Source organism: Vulpes vulpes, chromosome 2 (genome assembly GCF_048418805.1).
Source record: "Vulpes vulpes isolate BD-2025 chromosome 2, VulVul3, whole genome shotgun sequence".
NCBI classification, from domain to species: domain Eukaryota; kingdom Metazoa; phylum Chordata; class Mammalia; order Carnivora; family Canidae; genus Vulpes; species Vulpes vulpes.
This window is the reverse complement of record NC_132781.1, coordinates 20598020-20620724: the sequence shown is the minus strand read 5'-3', so window position 1 is coordinate 20620724 and position 22705 is coordinate 20598020. Positions and strand designations below refer to the sequence as shown.

Here is a 22705-nt window from a genome sequence, read left to right as displayed (position 1 = left end):
TTAAGGGTGCTTACTGGATTCAGCCTTCCCCAGCAGCCTCCAGAGCTCGGGCCAGCAGCTGAAGCTATCTTTCCATTGGAGGGCAGCTTGGGCCACCACCCCCCCAAACAGGATTTTCAGTCACTTGTATTATTTACCTTCCTGGAAAAATTTAGTGCGGCTTGATACCAACTTTGGATTTCTGGAGGTGGGGAGGGCAGGGAGGTGATGACAACGGGGGCTTTTTTTTTTCCTTTGGGTCTCTAAGTCACTCTGTTCCCTTGAGGCAAAGCCCCTGGCTCCTGCTGCCACTGGCCCCTCCCCCATTGGGGCCCCCTCTTCACCCTGGAGACAGAAAAATAGGGTGAGGAAAAGAGGAGGAGAGGGGCCCTGGGCAGCCCAGCCAGGTCCAGCTGAGATCCAGGGACCAGCACGGGGCAGAGGCTGGTGGTGGTAGTGAAGGGTGGTGCTCTCTCTGGCCAAGTTTAAAAAAAACCTTCCACCCCCCCTCAGCACACCCCCCCCCCCCCCCCCCCCCGCAGATCGGCTTTGCTGTCCTACACGCGAGGGGACACTTATACTTGTTGAGCTCTCAGCAGGCGCCAGACACTCTGCTAAGTGCGCTCCATTCGTATTCTCATTTAATCCTTGCAGCCACCCTATGAGGTGGGTTCTATTATTATTATCCCCATTTTACAGGTGGAGAAGCAAACTCAAAGAGGTTAAGTATCCTGTCCAAGGTCACACGGTGGGTGCAGGTGATAGAACTCAAGTCTAACTGACCTCAACAACCCCACTTTTTCCACTATAGCACTCTGCCTCCCAGAAGCAAGAAGTGAGCACAGAAGCAGAAGGGATGAAGGTCATATACGAAAAAGAACTTTCTGACAATGAGAGTTTGGGTGGTGAGAGGAGACAACTGAATGGGGAAACTAGGCGTACACAGGAAGCCTGTGTTGGATCTCTATCTGTCCCTGGGCTTGTGATGGCCTCTAGAAGGTCTGTGGGGTCCTGGCTGGATCCAGACGGCAGCATCCTGACCTCCCTTTTATCTACAGTCTGGAATCCTCTGCTCTACCCCAGTCCAGCACCAATGCCCAAAGTCTGACTCTCCCTTGTGGCTCTGAGCACAACATCTGAGCTGTCAGCCTTGGACCTCTTCTTCCAGGAAGCCTGGAACCCTGAATACTAGGAGGCAGGACTCCTTTCCTACAACCCAAATCCCTATACAGAGGGTACAAATGCACCCTGTTTCTGCAATAAGGCTCTCTTCGGTGATCACCTTCTCCACCTGGCTCTGGAACATGAACACAGAAAGTAACTAGGCAGTCCCCAGGCTCTCTGGGCTCCCCAGACCATCTGGACGATGCCTTGCTCCCTCAATCCCCCTCACCCATGCACATCTGTACCCAGGTGTAACAAATGATGCGGATGCCCTGAGCTTACTGGAAAACACAGGTCCCAGCTCAGCTAAGCACTCTTACCTCATTTACCCACAGGACAGAAGCTGTTTGAGTCACTCCGTCACTCCCTAAGGGCGGGGAGAGGATGCTGCACTTGGAGGGTCCTTACCCAGAGCACTGTAGTCACTACCCTCACCCTGCTCTCCTCCAGAAAGCTGCGTGCCTAATGCCCGGCCCTGTCCCTCCTCACCTCTCAGAGCCCACCCCGGCATCAGGGATAACCAGCCAGGAGCCTCTAAACTTCTCCAGAGTTTAGTTCCACCCTTTAGATGCCCAACATCCGTGCGCAGAGCCAAAGGGTTGTCCTCATTGTCCCTTGGGGGTCTCCCAGTTTTGAGACCGGGGAAGAGGACAGGTGGAGGGGGCTGCCTTGATCTCCCGCCCCTGCCCTCGAGGTCCTCAGCGTGGACCAGCCCGCGTCGCTGACTTACCTGCAGGGCAGAGACGGAGCCCGCCGCGGCCACCTGCTCTCGCTGCGCTCGGGAGCGCGGGGATCCGGGCTGGCCGGGGAGGGGGCGGGCCCGGGAGGGGCGGGGCGGGGCCCGGAGGGGCGGGGCCTGGGAGGGGGAGCCGCGGCCGAGCCCCGCCCTGAGTCGCGGTCGGGGCGGGTGGGCGGGTTCGTTCAGGTGGGCAGAAAGCTGGGAGAGCTTCTGGGCCACCAAGGAGGGTCTGGAGCTCTGGCTTACTGAGAACTGAAAAGGTAGGATGCCTGCGTCCCGAGGACCCCCTGAAGCCCCCTGCTTCGGGCAGCCTAGCCCACGTGGCTCCAAGTGAAGACCCTTCATCAGAAGCAAGCCTGGGAACCCCTCCTGGCCTGAGTTCCCCCTTCCATCCTAGCTCAAGAAAGTTCTCCCAGCCTGGTAAGGTGGGTGCGAGATAGGTCACCCCCTCTAAAGTCAGGGCCTCCCATCCAGGGGTCAGCTATGCAGGGGTTCAGACCACTGAGGGGACCACTAGATGCCCAGGTCTTTATCCTCAATCCATCTCTCCCTGTGACACTATCCCCTGCCCCCAATGCCAGCTTGGGGCCCCTCAGCTGTCACCGTTTAGCCCTGGAATGACAGGCGTCCAGACTTCGTGCGTTCAGCCGCATTCAAGGCCACTGAGCTTAGCACCCCTGGGCCCCTGCCCCCCTCCCTCTGCCTCCAGTCGCTAATTTTATTGACCTGTAAAAGGCACGTTGCTGGCAGGGGAGATAACTGAAGGTGAAGTGGGGAGTGGATGGGCAAAAGACCGGCAGCAGGGAGCAGAGATGTGACAGCAGAGAGAAGGGTGACTCCTGGCACCAAGGCTGAGGGACACTGGAGATTAGGTGGAGGACAGGTCCCGGGAAAGGGGTGCTCTCTGGGGCAATGGAGGCCAGAGAGACTGGAACTGGAATTTCAGCCTCAACCAGACAAGAGACAGGAGAAAGGAGGTACTGGGGACAAGAGTACCTTGTTTCTTTGTCTAGCCCCTTAGGCAGGACCAAGGATGTAGTAGGAGGGAAGGGGGTTAGATGGTGGGAAGGACTGCCATCCTGCTCTCAAATCTCTGCCCTAGCCCCCTCCCTTTCTCTTGAAGGTGACTCCTGCCTGCTGGGCCTCTTACTACAGAAATAGCCCTTTCCCTGAAGAATCAACCTAGATCTTGCCTTTCTCTTCTTTCTTGTTAAAATGAGAACAGAAAATTTAGGCCTTTACAACTTCCCCCACTCCCATGCCTACCTGAGCACCATCCCTCAAGTCCTGGATCTCAGCCTCTCCCCAGCCCAGGGAGGTGACCTGGGGAATTAGGGGAAGATGGAAGGGGTACTGCTGGGCTTGGAGCTTCTCTAATGAGATGCGGGAGCTGGGGGACCTCACATTATGAGTGGCTCTCAAATTTAGACTTGTGATGCTCTCTCCAAATAAGGTTACATGGTAGCCATAAAGAGGCGTGCTTAAAAAAACCCCAAACTTTTAACCTTAAAAAATATACCACAAAGCAGGTCAGGGGAGGGGTAAGAGGAGGGGAGGGGTTACTTGGGAACAGGGAAACTTGTGAGTAATGGCTATGCTTGTTATCTTGATTGTAGAAGATAGGCTAAAATTTATCAAATTGTACACTATAGGTATGTACAGTGTATTTCATGTCACTTATACCTCAACAGATTTTTTAAAATACTACACTTTTTTTTTAAAGATTTTATTTATTCATGAGAGACACAGAGAGAGAGGCAGATACATGGGTAGAAGGAGAAGCAGGCTCCCTGCAGGAGCCTGATGTGGGACTCAATGCCAGGACCCCGGGTTCATGATCTGATCCCAATGCACACACTCAGCCGCTGAGCCACCCAGGTGCCCCACCATACCTTCTCTCTACCAATTTTCCACTATTTTCAATTTATGAGGAGCCTCAAAAAACAGAAGTGACCTTATTAAGGAAAGAATGTCAAGGCGTGAAGGGAAATTTGGTAGTTGCTAGTAGAGTGTGGCCAGCATCCTGCCTCAGTTTCCCTCCCAATAACCCCCACCCCCAACCTCCATCTAGTGTCTTTGAATGTCTGTGGTATGAGGGGAGCTCTGGGGCTAAGATGTGGCCCTCGAGGTGCTTCCACAGCATGACAGTCTGAGCCAGCCTGGACGCCCGGGTTCCTCCGTGGCTGGTCAGCATGGTGCCCCAACTGGTGACTCAGGCAGGAGGGACTTGGCCCCCCCCCCCCCCCCCAAGGTGGTGGCTGCTGTGGATTGTCCCGCCCTCTGCAGCCTGAGGTGGGCACTGCAGTGACGAGGTGCTCAGTCCAGGGAGAGGTCCGCCAGGTTCTGGGCACAGTGCTGCAGGTAGTCGAAGTCAGGCACGGGGAAGGGCACACGGGACCACTTCTTGGCCTGGACTCTCCCTTGGGGTGTCTCTAGAAGCATGCTGCGGACTTTGAGCGCCGGCAGCTTCACTGACTTGTAGATCATCTGCAGGCCCCAGACCTAAGGGTGGAGCAGAAATGGCTGGGTTTGGGTCACTGTCCTCAGACTGGGCTTCTCACCTCAAGTTGGGGGATCCCTAAATGCGTGGCTTGTGTCTCCCACCTCAGAGCTGTCTACCCAGTCACACTGTGGGCTCTCTAAGACAGCAGTTAGACCTCTCTCCTCCGACCGGGGGCTCCTGGGGATAGAGCTGCTTTCCCTATCCCAGTGAGGGTGCCCTGATGGCAGAAAGCTGGGCCTCCTCTCTCAGACTGAGGACTTCTGAAGACTGGAGTTAAGAGCCATGGCCCCAACACTTACCTCCCCACAGTTCCTGCAGTGAATGGTACCCCCAGGCCTCCAGTCCTTGAAGGTTCTGTCAATGACCACCGGCCCCCGGGAGACATTGTAGTAGATTCTGGAGAGGAATGGGGGTGGCCACAGTCCTCATGACCCTGCCACCCCTGATCTCACACGCTCCAGCTTGCTGGGCCTCCACTTGGGCCTTGGGCTCTTCTGCCTGCCGAGAGGCACCGAGAGACTTCCCAGAGCCAGGAGATCCTGCCTCCAATGAGCTCTGCCTGTGCGGCCTCACTGCGTGTCCTCTGCCCATGTTCGGGCCTCAGCACGACCCATCCGGATGGTTCCAGTGGTCCCCTGGCAGATCTCCCAGCTCCACCCTTCCATCCCATCCCATCCTCACTCCCAACCCACACCATCCTTCTGCCAACTGCCAGGGTGATCTTCTAAAACTGTAAATCTGACCTTGACATTCCCTGGCTCAGAATCCACCCAAGACTACTCACTGCCTATGAGACAAGGGCTAGACTTTAGGGCCTGACCTCTTTGGCTCTCCAAAGGCTAGCCTGTCTTCTTCAGAATCTCTTCCTTCATGGTCTTTCCCATGCAAGCCAACCAGGAGCAGTGCTGGCACCTCAGGCCTGCCTGGACTCATCCCACCTTCCAGCCTGATCCGTCTTGCAAGACCTAACTGAAAAGCTGCCTCCTTGAAGGAGAGGACCTGTGTGCAGATCCTCGGCATCGTGGCCTGGCACACAGTGGCTCCCTGATAAATAATGAATGGATGGAGGGAGGGAAGATGGGAAAAGGTTACCCTCTAGGGCACAGAGGAGGAGAGGATGGCTTCAGAGTAGGTGGGACCCAGAGGGGTGGGGGTGGGGCAGGGAGCCCAGTTGAGGCCTCTCAGCATCTGGTGTCCTGAGATCCAGCTCTTGCTCAACCACACAGTTGCTGTGGGAGCCTGGACAAGTCATTTCGCCTCTCTGAGCCTCTGTTTGCTCACCTGCAAAATGGGATAGTGATAAAACCTGTCTAACCAGACTCCTGAAGATACTGACTCAATGTTTGTCAAAATGCTATTTAAGCTCCCAAACCCTTAGAGCACTGTCTGGATGAGAGGAGTTCTCTGTCCCTCATCACAACCCTCCTTCCCTCCCTCTAATCCTGCCAGCCCCTTCCCCTGGGCTCACGAGAAGTTGGGGTTCACATTGACGTGGTGAGCGCCCTCCACCTTCCGCAGGTCACTCCCGTGGCCCACAGCCACCATGCAGTTGACACAGAGGAGCTGCACCTGCTCGGCCAGGAACTGCTGCCGCTGGTTGTCCCGCTGGGCTGCCTGGACTGCCCTCTTGACCAGGGCTGCCCGCTGCATATCTCGGATCTGGAGTCAGAGGGGACACTGGGCAAAGCTGGGGCCTCCAAGGCCTGACCCCAAGAATGCTCTTCAGGGTCAAAGGGCTTCCAAAGACCTCAGATCATTAGGACCCAGAAGGGACTTTGCTCAACCCTCCCTGGAGCTTTTAGGAGAACTTTTAACTCTGGGGAGAAAAATAATATGGAGCAAGGGGAATGATGGGAGCAGAGTAAACTTTGTTGTCGAGTCTTTGCCTCTTCTTTGGAGGATTTTGTGCAAAGCTGCTTCTTTGAATCTAACATGCGGCATCACTAATAATTATGCTGGAGTAACAGGAGTAAACGGGACCGTCCTGGGTGAGGCCTCAGGGGGAAGAGTTAAGTCCTGGTTCTGGGCTTATTTTGCATAGGTGTCAGAAGGACTCTAAGGCAGCCCTCACAGATACACAAAGTATTTGGTGATGAGGAATTAAAAGCTCTGGACAAGCCCTGTTCCCAAGGCATTTTGGGAGCCACTGTCTTCCTAGACAGACTCACCCTTAGCTCCTACCCTTCCCTCCATTCAAACCTTCCCAGGTGGGCCAGGTTAGCACCCAGAGAAAGGGGGAGCAGAGATGTGTATACAGCCAGAGACCTTCCAGGCAGAGTGTCCTCAGCCCCCCTGCCCACATACCTTGGCCTGGTACTCAGCCTGGTCCATCTTCTGCACAGCAGCCACGGCCTGCTCCATCAAAGTCTCCAGCACCTCGTTCATCAGCTCCCGTCGTAGCTCCCGACTGCCTTGGTTTGCCACAAATGAGTATATGCTCTGACCAGCCCGGGCCCGGCCCCTTGCCTGAGAAAGGAGACAGGAAGGGATCTGAGTGGGCCTGGGGTCAGTCCCACAGGCTCCCTCAGGGCTGTTGGCGGCACAGGATTTACGCACCTGGACCATGGAGATCTCGTTGGACAGGAGCCCGTAACGTACCACCACGTTGCACTGGGGGATGTCCAGCCCCTCTTCTGCCACACTTGTAGCCACCAGGAGGTTCAGAGTGCCAACCCGGAATTTTCGGATCACTTCTTGCTGGTCTCTCTGGGGTGGGAGAGGAGAAAGAGGATGGTACGCCAAGTGGGTAACCTGTCCTCCAGTCAGCCCAGCCTCACCCCGTTCAATGAGTTTGGCCTCTTTGGTTCCTTTTCCTAGGGAGTCTGAGTTGCTACTGCTACCCCCAGGACCTTGCCCATCTTGCCAGGTGACCATCTAACCCCCCATATCCCCTATGGACTTCCATCTGTCTACTCAGGAGGTCTCAGGACCTATTCTTCTCCAGAAAGGGGCCCTGGACATCTGATCCTCTGTGCTGAAAACATCACTCACCTCTTTCCCTGCAGATCCCCCAAGCTTCAGCCTCTCTGCCCCCTAAGGACCCCCATCTTGGGAAGACCTTCAGGACTGGCAAGCTCAGTGTCCACCTCTCTCCCCCTAGTTCTCTGTCCTCTGCCTGGGGAAAATCATCCCCGCATAGCTCTGTGAAGACTCTGTCCCCACCTCTTCTCCCCTAGGAACACCCCCAGTCCCGGCTTCTTTCCCCAAGGCCACACCTGGGTCATATGGGTGTTTTGGCTGCTATTTCCAGCCCCAATCAGCAGGTCAGCCCTAATGTCCACTGTCTGCAGGCCTGGCTGCTGCTGGAGCCAGAGTAGGAGGGAGTGAGTGCTCTGGCGGGTCTGGGTGAAGATGATGCCCCTGGGGCTGTCGGAATGCCCAAACTGCTCCCGCAGGATCTGTTCTAGCATCTCCAGTTTTGGGTTCTCTGGGCTCTGTGTTGCCAGGTGGGCCAGCTCATTCTTGTAATCTGCCAAAAAAGCCCAAAACAGAGGCACAGGATTCAGGCCTGGAGATAGGCAGAGCATGCATGGGAGAGGGTGTGGCTCACAGGGACAGGATTGCTGGAGCAGAGGGAGCTAGAGGTTCTCTGCTCCTAATTCCCCCTAAAGGTGCACCAGGAGAACGTTCAAGGACACGCTGTGCCCACCCAACCAGCCTTACACCAGGGGCCTACAGCACAAAATCTGGAGACATACCTCTGACCTCTGCTACCCAGGATTAACTCAACCTCAGGTCTCTTCAGAAAGATCCTTGCCTCACCCCTCAGCCTTGCTGAGGCCTCTTGCCTTAAATGTCACTCTCTAGGGGCAACTGAGCCTGGATAGCTCAGTTGGTTAAGCATCTGCCTTCAGCTCAGGTCATGATCCCAGGGGCCTGGGATGGAGCCCTGCTCAGTGGGGAGCCTACTTCTCCCTCTCCCTCTGCTGCTCCCCTTGCTTGGGCTCTCTCACTATCTCTCTGTAAAATAAAGTAAAATAAATATAAAATAAAAAAATAAAATAATTATAAAATAAAATAATAAAATAAAATAAAATAAAATAATAAATGTCACTCTGATCACTTCACTTTCCCAGGTTAAAGGTACCACATACCCCAGACTTTGAAGGGACAGTCTCCCAACTAAATGGCTTTTAAAACATCTATGTCAATAGCATGAGTTAGTTTTCATATCTATGCAAACCTTAACAAGTGAGGGCATATGGGTTTGTCCTATCCATGGTCTTGACTCATGGTTCGAAAAATAGGGCCCCGTGACCCTCGCTGGCACCTTCCTAATCTGCGTTGGTGCCTGTGCCCAGTCCTGTCCAGTTCCCACGAGCCTCACCATCGAACAGTGCCAGCAGCCAGCGCTCGGCCTGCAGGACCTGGGTCTTCATGGCACGCTCCCTGTCGTAGAAATCTCCCAGCGACTTCAGGGCGTCCACAGCACGGACCGTGTCGTGGATGAGCAGCGCGTCATTGTAGCGCCGCAGGTGAAGAGCGTATACCCGGCGCTGCTGGAGTCCGGCCTGGGCCGCTGCGGATGGACAGCGGATCCAGCGGGGCACAGGGTCTTAGGGGCCACGTTCCCCCAGCCTCCACCTGCCCAGACTCCTCCCCGCCCCAGGCTGAGCTCCGCCCCCAAAGGCTCCTACCAAGCAGGTCCCCAGCCCAAGTCTTGCCCCTCTCACCATCCTGGCTCAGCTCCACCACCTGCTGCTCATAAGTCTGTGTCCCAAAGTCGCGGCTTAACGCAGGCATCTCCAGGCGGTTGTGGATTCGGTCCATGAGCTTCTTCAGCATGTCCCCAAATGGGTCCTGGATGGGAAGAAGGCATGAAGAGATTCCCATACACATGGGGGTGGGGGGCCGTGAGCACCCAGTGGGGGTGCTGCTCTCTGCCTGAAGTTGCTCTGTTCCTGCTGCCATATCGGTGGGAGCTCCAGAGAGGAGCCTGCTGGGATGTGAATGAGTCCTAGGTGGAGGCTGGGGTCAGGTTCCTGCATAGGGCTCCTGCTCTGCCTCTACCTCCTACATGCCCTTGACCTCTGGCCTGCACAGAGCAATGTCTAAGTCCTTGTGCACCCTGTCACAGCAGGCACCAGACAGTGTCTACACGGCAGAAGAGCTTCTGCACAAAGTGCCTGAGGGTTATGGTTTTGCAAGGCACTCTACAGGGTGCCGTGGGTTTCCACAGATGCCCATGGGGACATTGGAGCCAAGCCATACAGCAGGCTGTGAGCATGGGCTGTAACTTCCCCATTTCACAGAAGGGAAAAACAGAGGCTCAGATAAATAAGCAAGTTACCCAAAGTCACAGAGCTACTAGGGGTGGAGTCAGGATTCAACCCCAGATGACCTACTTTTACCCCCAGACCCCACACACCCCCCTTCTCCCCCCGGCCCCGGCCTTCCACTCACCTGGCTGCGCCTATGGCAGAGATTGTACTGTTTGCATGGCTGAGCACTGTGTTCCTGCAGCTGGGGGCGATGGTTCTCCGGTGACATGATGCGCCACGTGTCCAGGTTGGCACAGAGCTGAGGCAAGAGAGAGGGGTTCACTGGAATGGGGGAGAGTCCCGTGAGGACAGTGGGCAGAACTTTGGGATAGGATAGGTCCCAACTGCCATAGAGCAGGGCCATCAGGAGTGGGGATTCATTTAGTCAATGTTTGTTGCTCACCATCTCTGTGCCCCAGTAGGTACTAGGGATTCAGAGGGTCTTATTTTGGAGTTGGGGAGGCAGATGATAAACCAGTCAAGAATAACAGAATGGGAGGCTTTCAGACTGTGTTAATGAGCTTTGGGGAGAATAAAATTGGATGACACAACAAGAGTGCAAAAGGGAGTGATCAGGGAAGACTCTGAGGAGGTGACATTTAAGCTGTTCCCTGAATAACAAAGCAGGAGCCAGACAGGTCAAGTGCAGGGGGAAGGGCATTCAAGGCAAAAGGAATGGTGAGCGCAAAGGTCCCGAGAAGGCCCTAACATGCTTGAGGTTCAGAGAGGCAGCTGGTAGAGTAGGAGTGAGGGGAGGGTGTGGGAAATGAGGTTGGAGAGGTAGACAGGGCGGGGTAGGATGGAACTCTGTAAGCGACAGTAGAGCGCGTGGGTTTATCCTAAGTGCAATAAGAAGCCACTGGCAGCTGGAGTGTAAGTGATGAAAGGGCCCAGACGGTGCCTGGGAAGGCCTGGGGAGGGCTGCTGGGCATGGGGCGGGGCAGGGCAGGGAGGACTCTGGTGGGGCAGGGTCTCAGGGGCCAAGCTGACCTGTAGGATGTGGTCAATTGCTCCATCGAGCGTGGAGGCCCCGCCAGTGCCCGGGGAGGCTGTGAGACCCAGCACCTGGGGCAGCGGCCGTGTCCTCTGGAGTTTATGCTCTAGGTACCGGCTCAGGATGAGGTTGTAGACAGTGTCTTTGTGCGTGTGGTGACACTCATCCACCACGAGCAGGGAGAAGGCTGGGGGTACATGGGGCAAGGCCGTGACCCACATTTGCAAAACCCTTCTTCCCCACAGGTCATCTCTCTCCTTCCTACTTTTACAGCTTGCAGCCAGGCTCCAGATAGCATCCTGGGCTGGGGTGACTGACCCCCATTTTACAGATTAGTCAACTGAGGCTCAGCGGTAGTGGTTGGGGGGACTTGCCCAAGATCCTGTAGCCAGGCCTACTTCTAGTAGGCTGTATGCCAGGGTCTGGAGAACGGGGAAACCCGCACTCCCACAAAATGTCCCAATAGCTTTACTAGGAAAGGTATCCTGGGGTTGGCAGGTAGGGTGCCTCAGGTGCATACTCTTTCCCCTGGCTCACAGCCCTCACCATTGAGTTCCACATGCTCCTCCTCCTCCGGGCTGGTCAGCGCCATCTGTAGCAGCTCAGCTGTGCAGATGATCAGGTCATGGCTCCGGGCCAGGTGGCCAAAGCCAGCTCGTGGCCCCATGTCCCCGCTCAGGGTTATAACGGCCCAGCGTTTGCCCAGCATGCGGCTGAACTCCTCACAATGCTGGGTCACCAGGTGCACCTGGGGATGGAGAATGAGGTGGGAGAGGAAGTTGGATTGGGGCAAGGGGGATGGGGGAGGAGGCAACGTGACCCCCCTCCCTCATCCAGGACCTGGCTGGGCACAGGAATGGGAGAAAAGGTGAGTAAACTTTAGAGATGGCCAGAGCAGCCCTGGCGTTCTGGAGGGTCTTGTGAGACACCTGAGGAGTTGAGACCCCACCGAGGGAAGTGTGGGCTACTCACCCTGTTGACCAGTACAACCACCTTGGCTCGGTCCACAGTCTCTAGATGCCTCTTGGCCACATAAGCAGCAGCCCGGGTTTTCCCAGCTCCAGTGGGCAGCCACATGATGATATTCTTGCCCTCCAGGGCAGGCATGATCACCTCCCACTGGTAGGGTCGCAGCTCCATTCTGACAATGGAAAGAGAGTCAGACTCCTGGCCCACCAGGCCCCCGTCCTGCCCCTGGCCAGCCCAGTCTGGCTCAGAGACTTCCCCAACACATCTGAGGGGGGAGAGGAAGAGGACTGAAGGGATCTATCAGGAACCCGATCTGGCCAAGACAGGAGTGGGAGTAACACAAACTACACCTGACCTTTGCCCCGTGGGTTCTTATCTGCAACACCTGCCTGGGTGCTGAGGCACTGAGGTGCTGAGGGTGGCCGCTTAGCTTAGCCCTGGTGCCTGGTGTCACCGGGCTGGGGCTATGCAGAGAAACAGAAACTGAAACTGAGGGAGGAGCCAGCACCGGCAGAATTCCTCCTTAATCTCCCTTCCCCTTCCCCAACCTTCCTCCTCCCCCAGAAAAGCTGCTGGAAAGCACCCTCTCATTCCTCCTGGGTCCTGCTGGCCCCTCCTCCAAGAGCAGAGTCTGCCTAGGCAGGCCACCCCACCTCCACTCCTTTTGAGCCAGCTGTAACCACGTCCACCCAGGTCAAGGCTGCCAGGTGGAAACTGGGGTCCCTGCAGCCCTGACACCTGAACCAGGAACAGCTGAGAGTAGGGAGAAGCAGGTGCTGCAGTTGGGCAGGTGCCATCACCCCAGCGGTGCGGGAGGCTGGGTGAGAAGGATGGTCCCATCTGATGTTTAATAGGCTCCAGTGTTGTAGGAGGTGGGGGCAGAAACAGGGTCAACCTGTTAAGGTTGGGGGCCCTACCAAAAAGGCCAACAATCACACAGAGAAATAAAAAGAACTTTATTGTTCCCTCTGAGGGATTAATGCCAGGAAATGAGTGGTCCCCAGGGCCCCCACCCCTGGGGGACAGACAGTGCAGGGTGAGGCATGACCCCCCAGTCCAAGCTGAACTTTCAAATGCTGAAGCCCCTTCCCTCAAGCTAAAATTGGCAGTCCCAACCCTTGAGGAAATAGTGGGACAGGCCAGGCCCAGGACTTCAAGACTCCATGGCTCTATGGGGACAGGGCTGGAGGCCACCACGGCCTCAGGAAGGCTGTGCCTCTAGCCACCAGTCACTTTAGAGAGGTGGAGCCCCAGACCCAGGAGATCCCTCCCCAAGGTCAGATACAAGGAAAAGTGGGACAGAGCTGCAGGCGTCCAGAAGGGGCTGCAGCGCCGAGGGCTGGAGTGTCTCAGGCTGAGAGGAACCCAGGCACCAGGGGCACCCCCTCGAGATTGGATCAGAACCCGATGTAGAGACATTCCAGGTCAAGGCTGTGGTCCAAAGCCAGAGACTACTTGTCAATGAGCCCGCCCTCCTTGAGCTTGAAGTAGAAGAATTTCTCCAAGGCGCTGGCGCAGCGGCAGTACTCGCTGTCTGGGGGGTTGTACTCGCGGCAGTTGGCAATGACACGCTGCAGGTCAGCCACAAAGAGCTTGCGGGTGACATAGTAGCGGCTGCGTAGTCGCTCTGTCATGGTCTTCAGGTCTGGGGCAACAGGAGACAAGGGCATGCTTTTAAGAGGCTGAGGAGAGCAAGGCTGACCACCAGAGGGGGTGCTGTGGGGCCTGGTGAAGGCAGGAGCAGGAGTATGGGAGGTGGAAGTGGAAGGAAGGGGTGGAAATGGAGTGTCCTCACCAATAGGGAAGCGGATGACCTCATAGTAGTCAGGGGCCTCCGACTTCTTCACAGGCTCCATGAAGGGCCAGGCACTGGGGTGTGACTGGAGAGGAAAGCCAAGCTGGAGTCAGGCCCACTGTGACCAAGCCCAGCTGTGAGTACCACCCACCCCAGAAGGGGTTGTAAGGCCACAGTCACTGGTACAGGTACCCCCAGAGGGGAACCTGGTCTCCCCACCTTGATCTGGGCCAGCAAGTTTTTGAGGGTTGTGTAGAGCTGGTCTGGATCCTTCAGCTCCTTCCTGGGGCGAGAGACACCATGTCTGAGGCCCTTGGTCCTTTTGCCTTCCCCAACACCCTCTCCCTCCATACAACACTCACCCCTTCTCCTTCCCCAGTGGCTTCCAGCCTGTCTCTCCTGCAAAGCGGGGAGTGGGGAGAGCATCCCTAAGAATCTGAGAACATATTCTGAGCAAGGGGCCCCCTCCCCCACCAAGACCCCTGCTCACGAATGCCGGGGACACTCTCCACAGGGATCTGCCTCACACCCTCCTTGAAGCAGCTGAGCCCGGGGTAGACCTTTCGGATCTGGGCCTGTTTGCGCTCAATCAGCTTCTTGATGATCTGAGGGAAGGCAGGGTCTGAGGGGCCAACTCCAGCCCCAGCGGCAACCCTCGCTGGGCCAGGGTCAGAGGCCCTGCTGCTGAGTCCAGGCGCCTCATCTCCTAACTTCCCTGGGAGGCAAAGCAAGAACCAAGATCCTGGCCCACGCCCACCTCACACATGTGCGTACGTGTGGTACACATCCACACATGTGTGCTCACCCCCAAGGTGTACAAGAAAAGCCCCAGGTTGTGTGCATGCAAGCATGCGTGTGTACAAAGACACACACAGAGACACACACACCTCCTTCTGCTTTTTGATGATATGGGACAGCTCTGTGTAGGGAATCCGGGGATTCAGCTCACACTCCATCAATGTTGCGCCCTCATAGTCCTTAATGTAACCCAGGTAGCGGCTCTTGGGCACCTTGATGTCCTTGGAGAAGCCCTAGGGAGTGGACAGTTATGACCTAATCCATCAGCAAGGCTTTTCCAACTTGGATAATCCTCCTCCCAGGAACCCCCCGAGGGGCTGTGCATGCTGTGTCCCCTCTCCCCGGTTCCTGGATCACCTTCTGTGGTAGGTGGTACAATGTTCTGTGCTGTGTGGGCTCAATTAATCTGCCCCTGGAAAGGCTCCAGGTCAGCTGCTCCGCCCAAATCATCCTCCAGAGCCTCCCAGCTCTACCAGCCTGCCCTCCCACTCTATAGGTGCCTACTTGTCACAGGGGTGGCAGCGGGAGGCAGGCAGATGGGCATGGGAAACCTCTCCGTTGGTGCCAGATGGCACAGGGTACAAACACCAAGGGGCTCCCACCCCAGCCACACCAGTGGGCTAGACCGAGTGACCCTGAGCCCCGGGCAGCAGGCAAGTGTGGGCTGAGGTGCGGATCACCTGCTTTTTGAAGTAGCCAATGGCGTACTCGTCGGCATAGGTGAGGAAGTAGAGAATGTTGTGTTTGATGTGATACTCCTTCAAGTGGTTCATCAGATGAGTCCCGTAGCCCTGTGGGGAGGGGGAGCAGGGCTTAGCAGGGCAGCCTAGAGCAGAGAGTGGACTGCACAGGAGAGACGGACAGCCGCGGATCTGGGATCCAGAGGAGGAAAAGCAACTGGCAGAGGAAGGGGAATTTATGGGGAAAAAGTGAAGGATGCTGGCGTTGCTCAGTGCTTACTCTGAGCCAGGCGTTTTGCTAGGTACTTTATAGGCCACCTCTTAAGTTAATCCACGAGATAAATATTTTTATCTCCGTTATACAGAAAAAACAAAACAAAACAAAACAAAAAACCCACAAACACCTGAAACTCAACTATTTTAAGAAATGTCTCCAAGGTCAGTCAGCCAGCCACAGTAAGGCCAGGACTAAAAACCCAACCAGGAAGTTGCCATCTAGGTGTCACTGGTTCCCAGCTCCCAGGCCTCAGAGTTAGAGCAAAAGGGGAAGTGGCATCACAAGGGCCCTACTCGTTTCAATATCTGAACCCTGAAGAAAGAGTGTCTCCCCCCATATGTCAAGACCGAAGGGGCACCATGCAGATCTGGATTACATAAAACAGGAGAACTGGGGACCCTACCAGTAGGTCTGTTGTGCCAAATCAAGGATGGAACCCACGACTATCCTCCAATGCAAGACCAGCGTAAAAAGTATTACCCCCTCCCTCCCGTATATGTGAATGTTCAGGCGATGAAGGAAATTCAAGTCCATTTAAAAGCATTATTGAGGGGCGTCTGGGTGGTTCAGTCAGTTAAGCATCTGCCTTCCACTCAGGTCATGATCCCAGGGTCCTGGGATTGAGTCCCACCTCGGGCTCCCTGCTTAGCAGGGAGTCTGCTTCTCCTTCTGCCTCTCCTCCTGCTCATGCTCTCTTTCAAAGAAGTAAATAAAATCTCTCAAAAATAAATAAATAAATAAAAGGGTTATCGACTTTGGGACTCCATTTGTCAACAAGTGTTTTCTTAATGCAGTTACCAAAGGACAAGTGCCACCTTGTGGGGCTGGAAGGAACTGCCTGGGCACTAAGAGAAGGGTTAGGGACTGTGGTTCTGACAGTCCCAAACCAGAAGCAGGTGGTGGGTGGTGGGTAGGGGTGAGGCCAGGAGCAGGTACTCACCTTCACTTGCTCATTTGAGGTGACAGCGCAGAAGACAATCTCGGTGAAGCCCTGAGTGGGAAACATGCGGAAGCAGATCCCACCTATGACCCGCCCATCCTTGATTAAGGCCAGAGTCTTGTGCTTCCTGAGGGGAGAGAGGACAAGTCACTGCTGCTACCTGTTCTCCAAATGCCCCCCAGGTCTCTACAGCCTTAGAGGCCAGGGCCATATTTAGTGCTGGGAGAGGAGAAGCAAGTATTCCCACGGCTTTGGGTGGGGTGGGGGCAGGGGCTTAGGACAGGTGTGGTGCCCCAGGGTCAGGACTCTTCTGCAGACGCACGGGTCAAAGACGAGGCGGGCGATGTACTCCTTAGGCATGCGCGGCAGCTGGTGGGAGAAGACATTCTGCAGCCCCACAAGCCAGAGCAACACCCGCCGGTTGGCCTTGGGCGTCAGCGAGTTGCCGATGACGTGGAACTCAATGATGCCTCGGCGCTCCTCCAGACGAGCTGTCTCATCCCGGGCTGCGTTGGCTGACAGCAGGCTCGTCTGGGCACCAGAGGAGAGGTGGGAAGCTGAGGCCTCAGAGGCTGGTGAGGCCCCCTTCCCCACACTGGTCAGTTATCCAGGCTGCCCACCTCGGGCCCCAGCATGGCGGCAGGGTCAGTGATGGTGAGCATGACCTCATTGACCAGCTCCATAGGGATGTCGCCCATTACACGGAGCCGCTTGGCATCCTCCAGGGTCAGGTTCTCCGGAAGCTTCCTCTTCTCACCTGCTGGGAAGGTTGGCAGGGTCTCTGGTGGACAGCAAGAGAAGTCAGGGGAGGGGTAAATGAGGGTCAGACGTCAGGGGTCAGTACCCACCTGGCATGGGCTCAGCCCCTCCGGAGTCCAGACTCAAGGAGCTGTTGCTGCCTCCACCCATGGTAGGGCTGAAGATGGGGGTGCTGGGGACAACTGCTGCACTGACCGTAGCTGAGAGTGAGCGAAATTAGGAGTGGGGGGTCAGAGATGGTGGGGGGTCCCAAAAAGGGACTCCCTGACACACCCTTCTGCATATCCCCACTGCAGCCATCTGCAGTGCCTCTTCCCCAGCAGAGGGCTGAGCTCTGCCAAGAAAGCCAAGCCAGGAGCCTGCAGAGCCTGCTGGAGCACATACCTGGCCTGGGCACCAGCTGGGTCCCCTCTGAGGGTGGCATGGTGAAGCCGGACTCCCAGATTGGAGAGTTTGCCCCATATATCTCCTCCTCCAGCATGGACAGAAATCTGTGGGGAGGGTACAGTGTGTCTCCCAACTCTGTCCTCCAACCAAGGCAGCAGCCTGGACCAGACCCAGACTGGAGGCAGGTCAAAGAGACCCTGTTCTCAGGAAACTGGGAGCCAGAGAGCGGAGACAGCTTCAGACTAGGGGGAGACACAGTCCCCTGGTCAAAGGCAGAACAGGACATCCAGGACAGGATCAGAGGCCCAGTTTGCCATGGTGTGCAGCACATGGGGATAGAGTCTGACTGGTGCCATCCTGTGCTATGCGGCCAAGCAGGGCACTAAGTCACCCTGGGCCTCAGTGTGAAACGGGGCTCAGAATCCACCCCCTCCTGCCACCTCACATTCCCACCTCGCAGCAGAAGGGGCCCTGAAAGGCCTGCATTAGTCAGCAAAGGCGTCTCAAACTGGGGAGTGGTGAGCCAAGTTTAAAGTGGGAGAGAGGGGCAGCACAACAGAGCAAAATCTTACGGAAAGGACTACAATAGGAGTGGAAATCGGTTTCACCTCAAACATAAGCTCTGGCTTCTTGGCACGTTGCGGTGGGAAGGATTCTGAGGCTGTGTCCAGGCCCCATGGGAAACAATTAGTCACATCTACCAGGGGCATGGGCAGGGGTAATGTTAGCACTCAGGCCATGTACCTGCCATCCCCAGACTAGCACACGCAAAGGCAAATGCCAGCAAGTTGCATCTGGGCCCCAGACAAGTCTGCCAGGTAGACACCCAGATCCCAGAAGGCTCATGGAGGGGGAGGAGGGACCATTCCAAGAAGCCTTCCTGGAAAAAAGGGGACAACAGGGAGGATGTGAATCTGGAGCAAACTCCTGACAGGCCGGAGTGAGCCTTACTTTGGGAAGTGGGTGAGGATAAGGGTCCTCTTCTCAGGCACCAGCTTGTCCTTCTCCACCCGGAACTTCTCTAGCAGCTGCCGCCGGGTCACAGTGAAGATGGAGCGGAGAAGGCTTCGTCCAAAGATGTGAGTGGTCTCGTACCGGGGGAGGCTGTCACAGCTCTGGGGTACGTGGCAGTAGCAGAGCCATCTGCGGGCAGAGGGGAGGTAGGATGGAGAATGGAGACACTAAACCCAGGTTGGGCTTATGAGCACGAGCACCCCCACCCCCACTCCCCGCTGGCCTTGGCCAGCCCTACCTGGTATAATTGACCTTGTAAGTAGCCACGTCCTCAGCCTGAGACCGCTGCCGAAATTGGGCAGGAGTCTCAAGCTTCCAGTAGTTAAGGCAGAGCAGGAACATCTTTGAGAGTTCAAACATCGTCTGCCGCTCCCGAGGAGCCAGGTGACTAAACTTATACTGCACAAAGTTCAGCACACCCTGAGAAGGGGTGGGTAGGGAACAAGACCAGGAAGGAGACGTGAGCGGCCAGCAGGGGTTTCTTATCCAAAATCTGGTGCTTCCTGAGGGCAGGCTAAAGCTCCCCTCTCACTCGGGCTCTCTGTGAAGAAAAATTGTGCCCCCTTCCCAGCTCCATGCCCATCTTGAACATCCTCCCTTCTCTGAACCTGTCCCTTGTTCTCAGCTTGAGGAAGATGGGGAACACAGGCTCCTCACTCCTCCAAGATGCCCCCAATTCTCTTACTACCTTCCTCATCCCACCTGCTCAATATTAGGCTTCTCAAATGGGGGACTGCCCAGGGAGCCCTCCACCACTGGCCGGGTCATCTGCAGGATGCATTTCCGCAGGAGCTGGAGGAAGAGGAAGAGGGAGGAGTAGGGGTCAGTGGAGCTCAGAGCTGCAAACTGCCCAGTCCAGCCCCACCTCCTTTGCTCATTCACACTCACTTGGATGAAGCTCACCTTGAAGAGGTAGAAATAGACCTGCTTAGTGTCCGTGTCCTCCTCTTTGTGAACAGACATGAACAGATTCTCCACGTCCACCACCATACCCAGCAGCCGGTTAATCTCATCTTCTGACACATTCTCCAGGTGGGACACATGGTCAGCTGCAAGAAGGAAAGGTGGTAGGTTTGGAAAGAAAGGATAGATGACCAGAGCTCTCTCTCACTCTTCATCACCAGTCAATGTACAACCTCGGTAGCTCCAAACAGCATGACCAGTAGTGAGACTGACTGCTACTATGTCAGCCTTGGGTGGACCCTGTCTATTCTGGGCCGGCAAATTTTCTTTCTCGTAACTTGGGAGGGATACATGTTCCCAAGCCAATCCCTCCTTCGGAGGCATTTTTGGTTCCAAAGGTAAAACTCAGTGGCACTTAAATTATCCTGTCCAAGCAGGCCCCAGGACCTGCCCCCGCCCCAGCTCCAAGGGCACTACCTGCCTTACCCAAGGGGTGCTCACAGCTGCGGCACAGCTCGCTCAGGTTGGCAGCTGGCTGCTGCAGGTCCATGCGGGGTGCAGTGGGGGGCTTGGGGTTTTTCCAGCCATTACACTTGCAGGTTTCGTTGGCCTGGCGTTACAAAACTCGGTCAATAGCCCTGTAACCGGGCACGGGGAGCCGATCCCCAGCCACAGATTTGCCCCCATTCCCACCGGAGCCCTGGGATGCCCCAAGCCCCGCCCCTTCTCACCCCAGGCCCCGCCCCCACCTTGCAAGCCGAGAAGACCCCTAGCTTCTCAAGCTTCTTGGCGCGCGGCAGCCCCCGGACTTGCGCCTTCCTCTGGCTGGCGCGCTGCTGCTGGCTCAGGCCAGGTCGAGCCGGATCCCCTCCGCTCCCGGTCCCCCCACTTCCTACCCCGGGACCCCCAGTCCCTGTGCTGCCGGCTGGGGCTGCAACTGGCGCGGGGGCTGGTGCCGGAGTGGGAGCCGGAGTCGGGGCTGAAGCCGGGCTGGGGGCAGGAGTCGGAGGTGGGGCAGGGGCTGGAGACTGAAGGGGACGGGGCTGCGTGGCCGGAGCCGGGGTCGAGGCCTGGGAAGGTTCCGCCATGGCCTCCCCCGCAGCGGAGCGCGGCGCGGCGCTCCCAGCCCTAGGGCCGCATGGGCAACCGGCGCTCGGTGCGCAGGCGTCGCTGCGCCGGAGCATGATGGGAGTTGTAGTCTTCCACGACCGCTCCCTCCGTTTCTGGCTTCCAGACTTTTCTGTCCTGCCTCTTGGCCCCAGACAAGCAAGTGAAGCCTGAGCCATTACCCTAGATTGTCTCCTCCTCACTTCTAATCTCTCTTTGAAGTCTTCTGGGATAGCGAGGACCTAGAGGAGCATCTGAGAAAACAGGCTCCTGTTGAGGGGAATCACAGATGCTGCCCACCTCCCAAGCCTGAGCCTATTGGTGCCGTCCTGGGGTCTGGGGTCGTGTTGGCTCCCGCCCCTCCACCCCCTGTCCCTGTGCCACACGTCTGCGGACACAGAAGTGCAGCCACAGCGGAGATTAAGCAGCAACACTTCCATTTCTTGCCCCGTGGAGGTGGCTACATGGGGGTGCTCTCTGGGGGATAATTCAGTGGTACTCCCTGGTGCGCTTTTTCTATTATGTTATATTTCAGCAATAAAGGATTATCATAAAAGCAGTGAGCGCCAGAAGGCAGGGTTCGCGTCTTCCTTCTGTCCCAGAGCCCAGCCCTGAGCCGGCCACAGTAGACCCAGAGTCTGACGAACGAAGGAAACCAGGAAGTCGCGGTCACCTCCTAAGCCCCGTGTGTCACAAGACTGTGCGCGGTCAGGATGGGAGACCCTCACGGTCACACCCCCGGGCTCGGTTCAGGGGACAGCCCTTCTTGTCCTCAGGCCTCATTCTGGGAAGGGCAAGAGCCCGGCTCCATCTCGCCTCCGCCCTGTGCTGGTGAGCGCTACAGGGCCGGCCGGGTGGTCTGCGCCGGTGGGTCACCGCCCCGAGCTGGGGAAGGGCCTTAGGGCCCGGAGCCAGGATGAGAGCAGCAGTGGCGCGCCAGGGCGGTGACCACCAGGCCTGCGGAGACCGGACTGGCGTAGCAGGCGGCCGCGGAGGAGCGGAGCCGGGCTGCACGGAGCCGGGCGGCCCCAGGGCCTCTCCCCAGGGCGCGCAGCCGCCCTCTGCCCCCCCCGCCCCCCCCGCCGAGCGCCCAGAGCCACGCCCAGGGCCTCGCGCCCTCGGACAGCAGTTGCTCACTCGGATGCAGCGGGTTGGTAGCGGTCTCCCCAGCGGGAGCCAGGCGGCATCCCGCTGTCCCAGCGTGGCCCTTGCCCAACAGAACCAGGTGGCCACACTGCCCGTACGGCTCCTGAGGGACGATGTGGTGACTGCGCAGAACAACGTCCATGCAGAGAATGGCTTCCAGATGAAGGTGGATGCCTGTGGCTTTGCCCCGGAGGAGCTGGTGGTGCAAGTGGACGGCCAATGTCTGATGGTGACCGGCCAGAGGCAACTGGAGGGCTGCAGCCCGAATGGGGCTGGCTACCGTGTGGCGCAGAGGGTGCACCGGCAGATGCAACTACCACCGGACCTGGATCCCGCCGCCATGACCTGCAGCATGACCCCCTCCGGCCAGCTGTGCCTCCGAGGCCAGTGCCGGGCGCTACCTTCCCCAGAAGCCCAAAAAGGCCCATCCCCGAGACTCCGAGGCCGTGGCTCTAAGAAGGGTCAACCTACCCTGACCCAGTAAACAACAATCGTAGTGTGCAGCAGCAGCCTTGGTGTTCTGTGGTCTTTTCTTGGGGTTGGGATCAAAGGTGGAGGCATAATGGAGGTAGAGAGAGGGCCAGTGGGGGGCTTAGGGAGGCAGGAAAAGCACTTTACGGTGGTGGTCCACCAAGAATCAGGTCTCTGTGGCCCCGGGAAGAGCTGGGGAAGAGCTGGGTCCGGGGCTCAGTAGACCAACAGCCCAATGCTGGGCAAATGACAGCAGCAGCTCCAGCAGGGAGCAGCAGAGGGCCAGGATGGCAGCAGGGGCACCAAGCTCCACAACCAGCAGAGGGCCCCGACAGACCAGAGATCAGATAGATACAAAGACTGGACTTGATATGGGGTGGTCTCTTGGTCTCAAGACCAGGCAAAGGTTCCAGAGATCACCTGGGAAGAGGATGAGAAGACCCAGTCCTTCACAAGGCACAGACTAACCAAAAAACCCCAAGAGGTGGTTTCTGTTGTTTCAGAGACCAACTATTTTCAAATACAAACTGTACATCACCCCAATATAATCTGGAGGGGGGTGGGGGCAAGGCTAATACAGGCCCTCAATTTCAAACTTGAGGAGATTCAGCTCTAGGTCACTCTCACCACCACCACCCCTTACAGCTGGTACCAGTAAGGGCCTCTTTCTCTTGGTTACCATAACCACTAGCACCCCTCACTTTGGGGGGGGGGGGAGCCATTGTTCAACAAGATTCAGTGGTTCATTTTAAATTAACTTCAAGTAAGCTAGAGCGGATATGGTCTGATAAACTCTGCCAGAGAAAGACAAGGAAGACA

The 22705-nt window shown here is 56.8% G+C and overlaps 4 protein-coding genes across 15 annotated transcripts in view; 1 reads left to right on the top strand and 3 right to left on the bottom strand.

Moving 5' to 3' along the window:
• ZNF385C (zinc finger protein 385C) overlaps nt 1-1968 on the bottom strand; it is a 52552-nt gene extending 50584 nt beyond the window's left edge. For 5 of the 8 annotated variants that reach the window (XM_072747190.1, XM_072747188.1, XM_072747192.1 and 2 more), the window contains exon 1: nt 1874-1933. The gene's annotated coding sequence lies outside the window, so the exon portion shown is untranslated. Of the gene's footprint in view, nt 1-1873 lie in introns of all 8 variants that reach the window. The other 3 variants (XM_072747186.1, XM_072747191.1, XM_072747187.1) reach the window with 2 other exon arrangements.
• A 1624-nt stretch (nt 1969-3592) lies between these two features.
• Nucleotides 3593-12112, bottom strand: DHX58 (DExH-box helicase 58). Of its 2 annotated transcripts, none has more exons than XM_025986999.2 (13): nt 11965-12112; nt 11613-11781; nt 11187-11388; nt 10637-10827; nt 9789-9905; nt 9059-9185; nt 8713-8904; nt 7601-7854; nt 6942-7091; nt 6690-6851; nt 5854-6044; nt 4685-4781; nt 3593-4384 (listed from the first exon to the last, which is right to left on the bottom strand). In XM_025986999.2, exons 2-13 carry the CDS (start codon nt 11778-11780, stop codon nt 4199-4201), a joined length of 2037 nt encoding a protein of 678 aa, XP_025842784.2. In that variant the 5' UTR covers nt 11781; nt 11965-12112; the 3' UTR covers nt 3593-4198. The 2 variants fall into 2 exon arrangements, with proteins under 2 accessions (XP_025842784.2, XP_072603280.1); XM_072747179.1 differs by having other exon boundaries at nt 11999-12094.
• Nucleotides 12113-12548: 436 nt separating this feature from the next.
• KAT2A (lysine acetyltransferase 2A) lies at nt 12549-20334 on the bottom strand. 4 transcript variants are annotated; one of them, XR_003233303.2, is made up of 18 exons: nt 19912-20331; nt 19649-19772; nt 19163-19308; nt 18962-19051; nt 18498-18679; nt 18197-18388; nt 17243-17349; nt 16948-17058; nt 16720-16859; nt 16422-16630; nt 16100-16226; nt 14883-14993; nt 14292-14435; nt 13895-14119; nt 13767-13803; nt 13624-13687; nt 13405-13489; nt 12549-13254 (listed from the first exon to the last, which is right to left on the bottom strand). XR_003233303.2 is itself a non-coding variant. In XM_025986998.2 (18 exons), the coding sequence occupies exons 1-18, from the start codon at nt 20248-20250 to the stop codon at nt 13061-13063; spliced, it is 2514 nt and encodes an 837-aa protein (XP_025842783.1). In that variant the 5' UTR covers nt 20251-20334; the 3' UTR covers nt 12549-13060. The 4 variants fall into 4 exon arrangements, 2 of the variants coding, with proteins under 2 accessions (XP_025842783.1, XP_025842782.1); XR_011999646.1 differs by having other exon boundaries at nt 16720-16856; XM_025986998.2 differs by having other exon boundaries at nt 13895-14009; nt 16720-16856; nt 19912-20334.
• A 1076-nt stretch (nt 20335-21410) lies between these two features.
• HSPB9 (heat shock protein family B (small) member 9) lies at nt 21411-21899 on the top strand. The gene has a single exon (XM_025987018.2). It carries the CDS (start codon nt 21411-21413, stop codon nt 21897-21899), a length of 489 nt encoding a protein of 162 aa, XP_025842803.2.
• Nucleotides 21900-22705: the final 806 nt, after the last annotated feature.